The 16830-nt window shown below is 38.1% G+C and overlaps 1 protein-coding gene across 2 annotated transcripts in view; it reads right to left on the minus strand.

The window, feature by feature from the left end:
* Positions 1–1544: 1544 nt before the first annotated feature.
* The window catches only part of sos1 (son of sevenless homolog 1 (Drosophila)), a 249865-nt gene continuing 234579 nt past the window's right edge, over positions 1545–16830 (minus strand). The window contains exons 21-23 of one of the 2 annotated variants that reach the window (XM_080200166.1): positions 15039–15083; positions 14187–14308; positions 1545–6590 (exon numbers count right to left, since the gene is read on the minus strand). In XM_080200166.1, coding sequence (XP_080056292.1) covers positions 6111–6590; positions 14187–14308; positions 15039–15083 — 647 coding nt within the window. In that variant the 3' untranslated portion in view covers positions 1545–6110. The remainder of the gene's footprint in view (positions 6591–14186; positions 14309–15038; positions 15084–16830) is intronic. The other variant, XM_080200167.1, reaches the window with a different exon arrangement.

Consider the following 16830-nt stretch of genomic DNA (forward strand, 5'->3'; position numbering starts at 1 on the left):
TTTACAAAGCCATGCTGCGTATCCTTAATCAGATCGCAACGCTCTAAGTGCTCATACATCTTAACCCTAAGAATCCTCTCCATCAACTTGCCTACCACTGATGTCAAACTCACCGGCCTATAGTTACCAGGGTTATCCCTCCTACCCTTTTTAAACAACGGTGCCACGTTCACTATCCTCCAGTCCTCTGGGGCCTCACCTGTGTCCAAAGAAGAGACAAAGATTTGCGTCATATCTCTCGCCTCCCTAAGCAGCCTAGGATAAATGCCATCGGGCCCCGGAGATTAATCAGTTTTAATGCTACCTAAAAGCCCTAACACTTCTTCCCTCGCAATCGATAGTTCCTTCAATTGGTCTAAAGCTCCCTCTAAGACTGTACCAGACATCAAGCCCCTCTCCTTCGTGAATACCGACGCAAAGTATTCATTCAGGATCTCCCCCATTCCCTTGGACTCTAAGCACAATTCCCCTCCTCTGTCCCTGAGGGGACCAATTTTTCCCCTAGCCACCCTTTTGTTCCTAACATAGGAGTAAAATGCCTTTGGATTTTCTTTAATCCTACCTGCCAAAGCCATTTCATGCTCCCTTTTTGCCCTCCTAACTCCCCTTTTGAGATCCCTCCTACTCTCTCTGTATTCCTCCAACGCTCTCTCCGTTCCCAGACCTGTAGGTACCTGTACCTAGATTTCCAGAAGGCACTTGATAAGCTGCCACATCAAAGGTTATTTGCTGAAATTAAAAGCTCATTGTGCAGGGTGTATTGGTTTGGGTAGGAGTTTGGAGGCTTAACAGTAAAGGATGGGGGGTGGTGGTAGGGGATAGGCAGTTGGTGAGAGGTTAGGTAAGGCCTGGAGTGTAGTTGGTGGTAGTCCTGGGGCTAGTCAAGGGTGGAGGTGAGTAAATCTCATGAGAGTTCAGGGTGTGGGCAGGGGAGCAGTTTAGTACTCTTGGTAGCCAGAAGCTAAAAGTGGTTTTAATTCTTTTTCTGAGTAACTACAGATGTAAAATACATTCATAGTTTGCAACTTAAATCACATTTTTGCATGATTCCCAAAGAAGGGTAATTGTCCATGGACAGTTTGCACTTCTCAGAGGCAGTTGTACTTCCCAGCATATTTGGCATACTCCCAGTTGCATTGCCCTGGGGCTTGGAAGTTACGATCCATTACATACACACATTTCTCTATATCCACTCCAATTAAACACTGAAGTAAAGCAAAATCTCATCAATAATAGGGAGGTAAATGAATTATAAGAAGCTGAATCAGCAAATTATAATATTAAAATGAGCCATGGAGTTTAATACTGTCCAGAATGCATTACTGTGAAAAAGGACAATTGTACTCTACGCAATTGGATGCATATTTTTTCTCTTGGTAAACAAGAAATCCTTGATACTTCTTGAATTGGTCTAAAAAATGACTCAATTGACTGCAGTAGCCTTTGAAGGTGTTCTAAATTTTAGCAGTCAAGAGAGAAACAATTATTCTTACTCCTGGATTAAAGATCAGCAGAAACAGATACTTAAAAATGGAAACACTAAAAACAGGTTTCAAACATATTTAATATACAGATTTCATTTTTTAAATATAAATTAAAGAAAACAAAACATCTGACACCTGTAAATTTAACATAACAATTTAAAAATAAAACCCAATTACACACAAAAGTTAGGCAAATGCAAAAACTCCCATTGCGAAGCATTCTAGGATTTACATACCAGTTGAAAAAAAGACTTACAATTTCCTTAAAAATAATTGTTCCAGGAAAGAAACAAAATATCCTGGTGCAGTACATGAAAAATGTCAGTCTAATACACTCTGGATGAAAATAAGGCAAAAAAATTATTTCATTATTGTGTACATTTTTCTGGCTCCTATTTTGTAAGTCAAATGTTACTTTGCCATTACTTAGTTGCTCCCGTTCTTTCTGAATATTATTTCTCAGTGTAATCAATACAAGGAAAAGACAGTAATTATTATATTTAATTGCAAAATGAATACTGTTACTCCTAACATAGTATACAAAGTTCTACAGACATGGTTAAAGTATACCGGTCACATTAGATGTGCCAACAAAGGTTACCATTTGTTCTTAAATCTGGTCAACTTCACTTAATGTCTATGTATAATCATTGCTGAAAATAACCATGCCATTAAAACAATGCATTATATATATATTATATATATAAATATATATATATATATATATACACACACACACACACAAAATTTAACCATCGATATGTACATTTTATGTTTACAGCTGAAAGGTTTGTTTTCTGGTGCATATAACCAGAAATACAATTTTCTGCCTCCCTGGTTCAAAATGAAAAAGATTAAGAAAAAAATCAGTTCAAAAAGTCAGAAAAGAAAATTGAGACATAATAAAAAGGCACATTTGGCAGCTACTGAAACTGGCATGCGTCTGCCACAAACAGTACAGGGTGCTTCACTAAACATTCAACCACCTAGGAAGTTCCAAACCATATTAGAGTGAATGAAAGTTTCTTTTGCATTAAAGATCATCAGTTTCGGTGCTGTGACATGCTGAAATGTCTTCTTCTATGTAGGAAGGCTCATTCAGTTTGCTATTCCTCAAGAGGGGTATGGAGAAATGATGAGTAAATGAAGGTGAGGTACAAATCATCCATAATCTGGTTGAACGATGGAAAAAGAGAGTTGACAGGTTGAATGGTCCAATTCTGTTCCTATTTCTTTACAAATTATATTGTGAAAGTCAATGCACTTTTGAGGAGACACATAGATAGACTTTTTAAAAAAGAAATTACACTTTGTCTTCTTATTCCTGTATTGTGGTCAATGCCAAGGAATATAACATTTCAAAGAAAATAAAGTTAGCGGTACAGAAAAATGCCTATGATTTCTGCACGGGTCTGCTAAAACTACATCAAATCTGAACTTTGAAGTTATGGACATTTACCATGCTGACATGTTCTGAAGATAATTTTCCTTGATTTAATTTGAAGTTTACATTCGACATACAGACAGATACCGCCTCATTTGTTCAGCTGCAGAATGATAACAACTATGGATTTCAGCTCATAGGCAGCCAAGCTTGCATAATTAGGGGATACATTTTCAAGTGCTTTCTCTCATTTGCTGAACCACAACTACTTGACATTAACAGCACAAACAGAAATGCACATTAGTAATGGGGTTTTCCAACTGGTATGTAACCCTGAAAATGAAATTGACTTATCTGCAATCTTTTACTGCCCACGTTTTTCACTGAGGTCTCCCTTTGAACACTATTAAGATTATGTTCCAAGTTTAACTTTTTGTGCACTCACTGTCTTTCACATCTTCATTCAACTCAAACACCATGCTTATAATTCACATGTGGTTAAGTGTAATGCCGGTCTTAAATAATCCAATAAACTCTCAATGGGATCAAGAGAAAAATAGTTGGCAAAGAGACACAACAAATTTTGACCCAATGACAATATACAACGATTTCTCAATGATACTGGCATTTATGAAGCTAAAAAATACCTCTTAAATTATGTCCAAAACTAATGGGTTAATGGGTTTAAGTATGATACTTTTGTGATGCAGCATTTTTTATAATCATGCTCGCAAAGGTTAAGCAGTTTTTAGACTTGTTTAACTTACTGATTATAATTGCATAAATATCAAATTTGTCACAAAAGTTATTTTGTATTTTACTTCCAACTGTCTAGGCTCCCTCCTGCATTTTTTTCAAATTTACAAGGTCAAAGAAAACACCAGAAGCTGAACTCTTCTCGCTTATAAAAAATGTATTTAATGCCAATTATGCCTTTTTTCAGGACTAAGTATTCTAAAAATACCCACAAGAGTTTATGTCTGGCAGCCCTATCAATAGATTAACTGAAACAGTATAGCAAAGATATGTCAAAGTGCTTAAAATGGCCTGCTGAAATGATAGCGTTTTAATATTGTTTGGCTGTCCTATAGATGAAGTACTTTGAGTAAAGCATGATACCATGAAGTTATTTAGGTATAGTAGATTTAACAGTGCTTAGTGAATTTATTTATTCTAGCGACAATAAAGTGATTTATTTTAAAATTAGCATGCATAGGTGTATTTGTTCAAACCTCAAATGTAAGCTACTGGAATAAAGATTCGTGGAGAATCCAAATCATAACATCAGTACATTTTGAACCAATAGGCTTTTTGTATTGCTCAGATCTGTAGTTATAAATACCAGAGTTCAGGATTATGCCCTTACCTTCCCTGTATCAAAGGCTTGCTATCAAATTTTGTACTACATCTACCCTTTCTCATACAAGATGTAATGCGTTCTACTTAAAAGCCTTCTAACCCTGTCTCTTGGCTCATGATCTTGGATGGTTTTAATACTTTTGGGAAAACAAAAGCAGGAATTAGTGACATTTACAAGACCATGTGAATTAAAGGCTTTTAAGTAATTGCAGGTAAATAACATTCAGATGTAACAAAAGAATCTGAATAATAATCAAACTACATACTACCATGAAAAATGAATAATTTTAACTAAATTATGACTTTGTATTTTGAAAATGCTGATATAATGCAGACAAACCAATGAAAAGAGATGGTTTAAAGGAGAAGAAGGGGGTCTCTATATGGAGCAATGCCTGAAAATCTTCCTTACTTGTAAAACTTATATTTGATGCTATTGAAACAATCACTCCATCATTAACAAAAAGGTTACTGGTCTGCACGGTGGTTTAACCAGTACATGGTCATCTGTACATTCCAAAGCTTTAGAGCTTAAGATTTTTCTCATTGTCACATGACTTTTGGATCTTTATATACCAAGGATAAATTTCATAATATTTTCTTGTAATACTGTGCTAGTGTTATATACTCTACAGTCCATGTCAATCTGCCTTAGAGTCAATAACCATCCCATTCAAAATCTATTTGTGAATTCAACGCAGTCTCCTTTTCCTAAAAGGAGCTCACTAAAAATTATTCAACAGTCCCTTTTACATTAAGCTTCTTGTTAGTTCAATACCACTTGGTCCCTACAAATTTGAGTGTAGTTTGTTCATTTTGCTTCATATGTGACTCAAGTTACCAAATAATATGTATGGGGTATTCAGCTATGCCTCAAATCTTCTTTACATCAATACCTTTTCACAATTTAACTTGGCATAAGGTACAGGAAAATGCGGTTGTTTGAATAAATAGTTTAGCTTTGTCATATACAGTAAAACAAAAACCATCCAATGGATTATTTTGTAACAAACCCAGATCTTCACTTCCAGATTAAGCCATTCTATTGTACATTGTTCTTAAAAGTGCAGTTTTCGGATACATTCTGCAAGGAATTTCAGACAGTGCAGTGATGTTATGACATGGGTTATCGCTAAAATGCACGTTTAAGAGAATGATATTAACATCAAGAACTCATTGAAGATGTAAATGCAGACATCACAAATTTCCACATTTTGCTGTATCTGGTTAAATTCACTTAAAAAAAATTAATAAAATCAATGAATGTGTTCTCCTTTGTCTAATGAAGATGGGTGCTACATTCTCATTGAAGGATCTCTCTAGTAGGACTGGTTCTTGAATCAGTCTCCACAAAGAATGTGCCTCTTTGGTGTAGCAGGTACCCATATTTCAACAAACAAAAAGTTCTATAGTTTCTGCGCAGAGCAAATATTTGCTCAATAGTCTAGGTACCGAAAATGCATTTCCAGAAGTTCCCCTTTTAATACACTTAAAAGTAGTTAAACAAGGCATGATCGCAGGAAACATCAATCCTGTTTTCAGGTTGGAGGTGTAAACCACATTTTCCTCTAACGGACCTCTTCCCGGCTGGTTGATATTGTATCCCCTTTAGCATCAATCTGAATTTACCGTTGGTACAGCAAACTGACAACTATTTTCAGTTACTGGCAAAGTCAATATGATTAAATTTTTAGTTGCAACTGTTCAATTTGTTTCCCATTGCCTGAATGCAAATCGATGGAAACTCTGTCTATGTCAGAAGTGATAAAAACTTACCAAGCCAGGCATTAACAGTATTTTTACAGCTTAAGACATTTGCATTCTCCCATGCTGCAACCTCACATGTTCAGGAGCTTGTAGTGTTTAAGGAAAATACATCAGAGCTATGAAGAGTGGGCATTTTCTAGCAGTGATAATCCATCTCGATGGAATGATGGATGCGTATGCTCCCTTTTGTAGGTTTTTGGTGGAAGCTTTGGAATTATTTGAGATGTAGAGCTCTGTCTTGGTGGAACTGGTGGTCCAGCAATGGTACCACTGTCAACATCCTGTGGCAAGTGCCTGCGAGTTCCAAGTGGTGAAGGTGTTTGAGGAGGTGGTGGAGTAAAAGGTGTAGGGGAGTTGGGGAAAAAAGTGTTAGGATGCTCCGTTTTTCTACCCAAGGGTGGAGGCTGCAAGGGCAGAGGTGAGCCTGGAAATACATCTGGTGTTCGCAGGGGCTCTCGGGGTGGCAAACTGGGAGGACTGTCAGGAGGCTCTGATATGGATGACCTCTCTGATAACGGGTATCGAGGTGAGTAAACCTTTGCTGTGGGTTGACGGGGTGGAATAGCAGGCGGACTGTCCAAATGTTTTGATTTGATCTGAAACAGACAAAAACAAGTCTGTTAAAAGAATTCACTAAGCAAATAACCTCAAGAATGATTATTTTCAAAGCATTAATTCTTCAGCAGGTGCTAGAACATGAAAGTTTGAATTAACAGTAACATTCCTTAACATGGAATGCTAAGGGCCAGTTTTATTCTTTAAAAGACAGCAATCAAAGATACTGGATAAACTATTAATCAAGGTAAACTGTTTAGGAGTAAGCTCCTCTCCCCTTTATTTATTACAACTACTGAAATATATGTTGGCTGACCAGGACTTTCTGATATTCATCAAATTGAGCCTATTTTAGCTTCAGGGAAATGAGTACGTCTCTCCACTGGTTCAAATATCCACACATAATACAACATACTATGAGACAAATGCATTTTTGAATAACTCAATAAAAGGAACATAAGAATGCAGAAAAGCCAAAAGGTTATTCAGCACACCCAACTGTCAGGTGGCTTCTACTTTCAGACATAATCTGATCATAAAAGCTGTTGCCCGAGTTAAATTCTAACGGCTTACTCATCAAGAAAGGGAACGTGCGCTGTTTCAAAATGTCATGGACATGCAGAAATTGCTGCACATATGTGCGACATACCCACACAAGCGTGCGCACAGAAATTGGCTGGCATGGACAATACGAGTTGTAAATTTCTAGAATTGCAATTAACGGACAGAAGATGTGCTTTGCAGTTTCTGTCTGGTATGCATGATCATCAGCTAAAAATGTCATGATGTTAAAGTCGTCTGGACAATGGTTGATAAAATTTAAAATTTATGACCCCAAATCAGGAACTTTAATACTATGAGTAAATTTAGTGTTAACCTGGTTTAATTGGTTGTGAGTTCAAGCCCAACTCCATGACTTAAGCACATAATCTAGGCCAACATTTGGTCTAGAGAGTGCTCCCATATCAGAGGTGCTTTCTTTTGGATGAGATGTCATGAAACTCAGTCTGCTCTTTCAGGTAAATATACAAGATGCCTCGCATTATTTCAAGCAGATCAAAGAATTCACCCAGTATCCTCATCAACTCCTTGCTCAACTAATAGCACCGATACAAATGGTTATTCATGCACTTGTTTATTGTGTAACCTTGCTAAGTGAAACATGGTTGCCACATTTGCTTCCTTATATAAGTGACAAGTTTTCAAAGTTAACTTATTGCATTTTTGAATATCCTAAGGACATGAAAACACTACAAATTCAACTTCTTTACTGTGGCACTCTTGTTTAAAGAATGTAACCTTTCCATGCATTTTCTTTTTTCTTTGCACTTCTGTAAAGCATTTTGTATGTTTCTCCATTGTTAAATTTGCTTTAAAAATGTAGATTGCATTTTATTTTTCTCAGGAAGTGAGGAATACTGATAAGGCTGCATTTATTGCTCATCCCTAGTTGTTCTTAGGTTGTGGCATTTCTTCAACTGCTGTAATCCTTATGGCAATAATGCTTCCATAAATTCAGGATGTTTAGTCAAGAATGAAATAACAACAACATCTGTCCAATTTAGGATGGTGTGTATTTAGGGAGAGAATTTAGAGGTCATAAGGGAGAAGTGCTATGAAACAGTGGCACATTGTTGCAAAATATCCTGTGCATTGTACATATTGTGCCACTTTGGAAGTGGTGAATATTCAGCTGAACAATAGTTTGACTTGGATGATGATGCATCTCTTCAATATTGGTATAACTTTACCCATCCAGACAAGTGGCAAGGATTCTATTGCACTCCTTACTCTAACTATGTAAATGGCACTGTGACTATTTATGAAAGATGAGCTGGTCCCCACCATGCCCGTTAGAAACCTGACCAGGATCAGGATTGTCACGGAGATTGTGCCCTGCATACAGAGTGAGAACAATTTTCCCGACTCCAGGAAAATATGATCAGATGTTCATGTGATCAGTTGGGTGTAAGTCTCATCCCACCATTTAATCAACTGTTTTGTGCAACTTTTCCCCAGTCTCTCTCCCATTCTGAGGCTGTGTGTATGGGTTTTGGAAGTGCAATGATGTACTAACTATCAATATCTTTTCCCAAAGGCAGCAGAGTCTAAAACTAGAGGGCATAGGTTTAAGATGAGATACAAAAGGGTCCAGAAGGGCAAATCTTTCACACAGAGGAAACAAGCTGCCAGAGGTAGTACCAGAGGTACAATTTTGCCTTTTAAAAAGTGTTTAGACAGTGACATGGGTAAAATTGGTACAGAGGAATATGGGCCAAATGCAGGCTATTGGGATTATCTTAGGGATTTAAAAACAGGGGCAAGTTGGGCTGAAGGGCCTGTTTCCATTCTGTATACCTCTATGATTCTATGATTTTGTAGTACATTAATGAGAAAGGATCTGGCCTCAGAAGATCATGAAGTAGAATCAGTATGTGTAGAAATTTGGAATAGCAAAAGTCAGAAAACATTGGTGGGCATAGTTTATAGGATCCTAACAGTACTAATACCAATGGACAGAGTATCACATGAGAAATGATCAGAACTTGTAACAAAGGAGATGTAATAATCATGGGGAACTTTAATCTCCACTTGACTGGGACGAATTGGCAAGAGTAATCAAGAAGGTGAGCTTTTATAAGTTTTTATGACAGTTTCTTGGAACAATATATTGTGAAACTGACCAGAGATAAAGCTATCTTAGTTTTAATATTCTATAATAAAGCAGGGTTGATTAGTAATGTCATAATAAAAGATCCATTGGGAAATAGTGATCATAATACCATTGAATTCCACGTTAAATTTGAAAGTGATATCCTCCAATCACATTCAAGAATTTTAAATTTAAACAAAGCCCATTACATAATTAAGGGGGAAGAACTGGCTAAATAAACTTAAATGTATGGAGGAACGATGGGAAACATTTCAAGAAACAATTCAAAATATTCCACAAAAATACATTGTTGAAAAAGAAAAATTCAGCAAGAAAGACCCAAGGGTAGTACTAAATTAAAACGAGACTTACAATGTTGCAAAAAGAAGTTGCCAGTCTGAGGACTGGGAGTGTTTAGAAACCAGCAAATATAATGGGGAAAAAAAGCTACCCAGAAATACAAAATCTTATTTTAACAGCAAATGTTACACCATTTATGCCAGTTAGTCTAACATCAGTTGTTAGGAAAACACTGGAATCCATTATTTAGTAAGTCTTAACAATGCACTTAGTAAAGCGTAGTATGATTAGATTGTGATTATGATTAGATACATTGTTCTGACCAAATCAACATAGTTTTACTAAAGGAAAATCCTGTTTGATAAATTTATTCATTTATTGAGGAAGTAACTGGTAATATACCTGAATTTACGAGAGGTATTCGATAAGGTGCTACACAAAAGGCAAGATAAAGGTTCACGGTGCTGGGGGTAATATATTAGTATGGCTAGAGAATTAATTACTGGATAGAAAGCAGAGAGCGAGTATAGACGGAGCTTTATCAAATTGGCAGGCAGTAAATAGTGGAGTACTGCAAGGATCAGGGCTGGGGCCCCAGCTATTTACAATCAACATTAATGACTTAGATGAAGAGACAGAGAGTAGTGTATACAAGTTTGCTGATGATACTGAGCTAGATGGAAAGACAGGCTGTTGGGAGTATCTAGAGTGGTTGTAAACAGATATAGATAGGTTAAGCGGGCAACAAGATGGCAGGTGGAATATAATGTAGGGAAGTGTGAAATTATTCATTTTAGTTGCAAGAGTAGAAAAACAAAACATTTTTTATAAAGGTATAAAACTTATAACTGCTCATGTTCAAATAGACTCAGGTGTGCTCACACAAACAATGCAGAAAGTTAGCATGCAGGTACAGCAGGCAATTGGGAAGGCAAAATGGCATGTTTTTAAATTCATTCATGGGACATGGGCGTCACTGGCTGGCCAGCACTCCTTGCCCATCCCTTGTTGCCCTTGAGAAGGTGGTGGTGAGCTGCCTCCTTGAATTGCTGCAGTCCACATGCTGTGGGTTGACCCACAAATTTAGAGAGGGAATTCCAGGATTTTGACCCAGCGACTATGAAGGAATGGTGATATATTTCCAACTCAGGCTGGTGAGTTGTTTGGAGGGGAACTTGCAGGTGGTGGTGTTCCCATTTATCTGCACCCCTTGTCCTTCTAGGTGGAGTGGTCTTGGGTTTGGAAAGTGCTGTCTAAGGATCTTTGGTGAATTGCTGCAATGCATCTTGTAGATAGTACACACTGCTGCTACTGAGTGTCAGTGGTGGAGGGATTGAATATTTGTAGATGTAGTGCCAATCAAATGGGCTGCTTTGTCCTGGATGGTGTCAAGCTTCTTGAGTGTTGTTAGAGCTGCAACCATCCAGGCAAGTGGGGAGTACTCCATCACACTCCTGACCTGTGCCTTGTGGATGGTGGATAGGCTTTGGGGAGTCAGGAGGTGAGAGTTACTCACCGCAATATTACTAGCCTCTGACCTGCTCTTGTAGCCACTGTGTTTACATGGTGAGGCCAGTTGAGTTTCTGGTCAACGGTAACTCCAAGGATGTTGACAGTGGAAGCTTCGGTGATGGTTACACCACTGAATGTAGAACGGCAGTGGTTAGAGGATTCTTCTTGGTGATGGTCATTGCCTGGCTTTTACATGGCATGAATGTTAGCCTTTATTGCATGGGGATTGGAGTACAAGAATAAAGCAGTTTTTCTAAAATTGTACAGGGTTTTGGCAAGACTGCATCAAGAAAAGTGTGCGTGATTTGTTTAAATTTTATTTCTTTTAAAATTTATTTATTAGTGTCACAAGTAGACTTATGTTAACTTGCAATGAATTTACTGCGAAAATCCCCCAGTCGCAGAGTCTGGCAGCTGTTCGGGAACATTTCATGTCCACTTTTAAGAAAGGATATACTTGCATTGGAGGTGTTAGTGAAAGCTCACTAAATCAATTCTTGGGACAAGGCGGCTGCCCAATGATGAGAGGCTGTGGAAATTGGCATTATCCTCTCTAGGGTTTAGAAGAATGAGGGGCAATCTTATTGAAGCCTACAAAATTCTGAAGGGGCTACTTAGGGTAGAAGTCGGGGAATCTAAAATATGGGGACACAATCTCAGGATAAGGAGCTGATTGTTTAGGACAGATATGAGGACAATAGGGATATGGGGAGCAGGCAGGAAAATGGAATTTAAGCCAAGGTCTGCCATAATAACACTGAATGCACAGCGGACTCATGGGCAAAATGGTCTACTTCGGTTCCTATTTCTTGCGTTATGGTGTTAATATGGCTAGGCTGGTCAAGCTTTATGTCAATTGTCACCCATAAGATATTGATGAGGCTGTCAAATAAATCAGGGGAAGACAGCTCCCTCCCTAACGGCATTTGTGGGTCAACCCACTACATGTGGGTTGGTCAGGGGAAGACAACTGAGGTTTATTCTGTGAGGTGGTCATTAGCCGTCAGTTGTGGCGCAAGTGTTATGCCACTTGTCAGCCCAATCTTAGATTTTGTCAAAATATTTCTGTAGGTTGTTTCTGTATTGGATGAGTTGTGAATGGAGAGCATTACTGGAATTATAAACCCCAATCCTGATCTCTTATACTGGGAGGAAGAAGCTAAAGATTGTCAGGCTGGGGACACTTCCCTGAGAGCCAATGAAAACAATAATTTGGGACCAATGTGATTGGCCTCCAACAAGTACAATGATCTTTGTGTTAGGCATGGCCCCACTCCCAGGTTTATCCTTTGACCATTCCATGTCCCCCACAGTTAATCCAAGTTTTGCTTGGGCTTCTTGGGACCATACTCAAGTTAAATGGTGCCTCAATGTTGCTGGCATTCCTCTGGCATTCAGATCATGCCCATACCTGGATCAAGGTCAGAATGATGTGGAGATGCCAGCGTTTGACTGGGGTAAACACAGTAAGAAGTCTCACAACACCAGCTTAAAGTCCAACTGGTTTATTTGTTAGAACAAGCCACTAGCTTTCGGAGCGCTGCTCCTTTGTGAGGTAAGTGGGAGTTCTGTTCACAAACAAGGTATATAAAGGCACAAACTCAATTTACAAAATAATGGTTGGAATGTGAGTCTTTACAGGTAATCAAGTCTTAAAGGTACAGACAATGTGAGTGGAGACAGGGTTAAGCACAGGTTAAAGAGATGTGTATTATCTCCAATTGGGACAGTTAGTGAGATTTTGCAAGCCCAGGCATTCTTGGACACATACGATCACCTCAGCACTTCACTGTACCGCAAGCCCAAGGATAACCTCACGATGCTCCACTTCTCCAGCTTCCACCCTAAACATGTTAAAGAAGCCATCCCCTATGGATAAGCCCTCCACATACACAAGATCTGCTCAGATGAGCAGGATTGCAACAGACACCTCCAGACGCTGAAAGATACCCTCATAAGAACAGGGTATGGCGCTCGACTCATCGACTGACAGTTCCGACGCGCCACAGCAAAATAAATACGCACCAACCTCCTCAGAAGACAAACACGGGACATAGTGGACAGAGTACCCTTCATTGTCCAATACTTCCCTGGCACGGAGAAGCTACGACATCTTCTCCGGAGCCTTCAACATGTCACTGATGACAACGAGTATCTTGCCAAGGCCATCCTCACACTCCCACTTCTTGCCTTCAAACAACCGCACAACCTCAAACAGACTACTGTCCTCAGCAAACTACCCAGCCTTCAGGAGAACAGTGACCATGACATCACACAACCTCTGCAAGGCATGCCAAATCATTGACATGGATGCCATCGTTTCACATGAGAACACCATCCACCAGGTACATGGTACATGCTCTTGCAATGTTGTCTACCTGATACGCTGCAGGAAAGGGCGTCCTGGGGTTTGGTACATTGGGGAGACCATGCAGACGCTACGACAACAGATGAACACCGCTTGACAATCACCAGGCACTTTAGCGGTCACAAGCATTTGGCCTCTGACCTTTGGGTTAGCATTCTCCAAAGCAGCCTTCATGACACACGACAAAGCAGAATCGCTGAGCAGAGACTGATAGCCAAATTCCGCACACATGAGGATGGCCTCAACCAGGATCTTGGGTTCATGTCACATTATCTGTAACCTCCATGACTTGCCTGGGCTTGCAAAATCTCACTAACTGTTCTGGCTGGAGACAATACACATCTCTTCAGCTCACGCTTAACGCTCTCTTCACTCACATTGTCTGTACCTTTAAGACTTGATTACCTTTAAGGACTCGCAGTCCAACCATTATTTTGTAAATTGAGTTTGTCTCTTTATATACCTTGTTTGTGAACAGAACTCCCACTTACCTGATGGAGGAGCAGTGGTCCACAAGCTAGTGACTTTTGCTATCAAATAAACCTGTTGGACTTTAACCTGCTATTAGTGAGATTTCTTATTGTGTTAAAGGTCACAAGCCAGGGTACCAATCTGGCAGAACTCAAATTGAACACCAGGGAGGTTACAGTAAGAGTAGTTATGGTACAACTGATGACTCCTATGATTTTACTGATGATTTGAAGAAAGCAATAAAGAGGCCTGATTTTTGTGGATAAGACATACTGGGAAATCTTTCACACTGTGGGATAGATGATATTGTAGTTAATATTTAGGATGTCTTACCTTGGATGGGGAAGATTCTGCTGGGGCAGATTCAGGTCGTCTACGTGGTGGAACAGGAGGGGGGATGTGAGCTTCATCAATAGTTTTATTGCAGCTCATTATTGAGGAGATTGATGCTGGCCCTGTGATAAAGAACAATGCAGTTTTGCTAACAATAGTACACAAAGCATTCATATCACACAAAGCTTTAAAGTGCAAATTAATTCTATTAGCATGGTTCAAAAGCTGCCTTGAACATTTACTATCAAGTGATTAAGCGCTGTGTTCACATTCTAATACATGCATTGAATTAAGGTAACCTGCATTTCAAATTTCACTACAAAACTAGAAGGGAAGTGCAACAATAAACATGCAAATTGAAGGTTAACTTACAGTAATGACTGAAATTAAAGTCATATTAAAAGCATTTGAAGCTTTATCCAAGTTCTAGGATAAGGCTATGTAATAATATACTATAAAATGTTCTTATAAAAATATTAAATGTATTACAATATAAAACCCAAATGCTAAATGCAGAAATTGCAATATACAATAAGGCACTTTTCTGCTTAAAATTAGATGGAAAACAAAAACTCAAATTTTAAAAAAGTAGTCCACCAAATCTAAATGGACTTGATTAACTTTTGATTATAATGCTTTTAAGTTTAAACCGTTTGAATACAAAAACTGTTGAGAAAATCCAGATGCATTTGGAATTATAGGCCAAAGGAAAGCGAACATTTTCAATGTTCTAGCATGCATGCTGTCATCTATGTTAAAACAAAGCTGCTTTTAAGCATAAAAGACAGTGCATGGTCAGCTTTAAAAAGCGTGCTGCGTATTAAGTATGCAACATTAAAGCCCAATACTAACTTGCACCATGGGCCAGTGAAACTGGGGCAAATATGGTATCACTGCCTGTGGAAGAAAATAGAGAAAAACTAAGGATGGCACAGCCAAGCAGATTTAGCCATTTTTATCATTTGCAAATGTGAGCTGTAAGCTTCTTGATGTTGTTGGCTGTTTAATTTGAGTGCTAATTTGCTACCGGCTATATACCAGCAATTCAGAGATATTTGAATTTTAATCTGAACACAATTTAGCACTAAAAAAATGTAGGTACCCCAAAATATCTTGGGTGATGGGGAGAAATCAAATCAATTATGTAAATAGAATAACAAATAAAATGACCTAGAATTATTGACAAAATGGATATTTACAATTGATAGGCATATTATTTGCCTTTTCTTTTGATTAGGCTACCATATAGGAAGCCCAATTAAAGAAAAATTAATTTACAAAAAATTCTCCATTTAGTGAGTATGATAAATATTAGCATTGTGATAAAAACAGCGTAAAGGCTCCACAACTGTGCTACAAACATATTCTTTACATCAACACATGGAAATGCTGTATTACCATAGAGGTTCTCCCAATCACTGCCCAATCCCAACTTGGGCATATGACCCATGAAAACGCAGAAGAAATTGCATAAATAGTGTTTTACAACTCAAATTCAAAACTACCTTGCAGTATTCATTGAAGTTAAGCTCAAATAAAAGGAGATTTTACCTCACTAAGTTGTCACGATTTCTCTCCCTCCTAAAATGCATCTAGGTCCACATTACTTTCCAATAAAACTACTAAAAAATGCATCATCAAATTAAAAGAATTACCTAGCTTGACACTCAAAAATTTTCAGAATAAATGACAAGAGTTCACAGATGAAGTGTGTCTATTTCTGAACATTATAGTGTGATGGAAATAATTTGAGCATCAACATCCCAAGGGCCTGAACAAAAATCTAAGAAAGCACTTTTTTGTTCTGGGGCATAACACTGAAATCAAAATTTGCAATTCACAGCAGTCATGTCAAACAGGAGAGGGAGGAGAACCAGAGTTAATTTATTTTGAATATATTTCAATGAGTTCTACAAACAAGTATTCATCTGGTTTAGCGTCCAGTTCTGGAAAAAAATGGACTTTGTACTTTAAAAGTCTATCCGACCTGGAATGGAATACCTACTCTGAATAATATTCATCATCATATCACAGCAGTGAAAGATACATAAACTAACTCCATTTTAGATTGATCTCATTTAAGACAAGTTTGCAGTCACAAAACTTTGGTGGCACTTAAAATGACGATGTCAGCTTTGCCCAAGTAGACCAAAACTAAACGAAGGACTACTTTAGATGAGCCTTGGGCTTTTTTCTTGATCATATGAGGTTAGCCTGGTCTTCAAATAGAATTCTCCCACTATCAGTTTTGATATCCTACAGTGCTAGATGAATCTAACCCGAATAAAAGTGAGCCTTCAATATACCTTTTTCTGTCCTAGAATTGAAGACCTTGATTTGAACTCTTTCTAGCTCCTTTTTCCATAATTGTGTAAAGCTGTATTTGCTATTTTTTGTTCCCATTTAATGTAGCCAGGTGATTTAATCCAGAAAGCCGGACCTAATCTTTAACTCAATCTTGCATTAATTTAGAGATTGCAGCTTCATAAGCATACATGTCCTAAACTCAGCCACACTAGTTTCAATAAGTGTGTTTTCATATGTTCTCAAGTGAAATCCCATTGACTGCCTTCCAACTGCAAATAATTAAACATAATTGATATTCTATTAACATCAAGCCCTTTTTTAATAACCATAATTTTTC

This window comes from Carcharhinus amblyrhynchos, chromosome 12 (genome assembly GCF_965287045.1).
Source record: "Carcharhinus amblyrhynchos chromosome 12, sCarAmb.v2.hapA, whole genome shotgun sequence".
Lineage (NCBI taxonomy): Eukaryota > Metazoa > Chordata > Chondrichthyes > Carcharhiniformes > Carcharhinidae > Carcharhinus > Carcharhinus amblyrhynchos.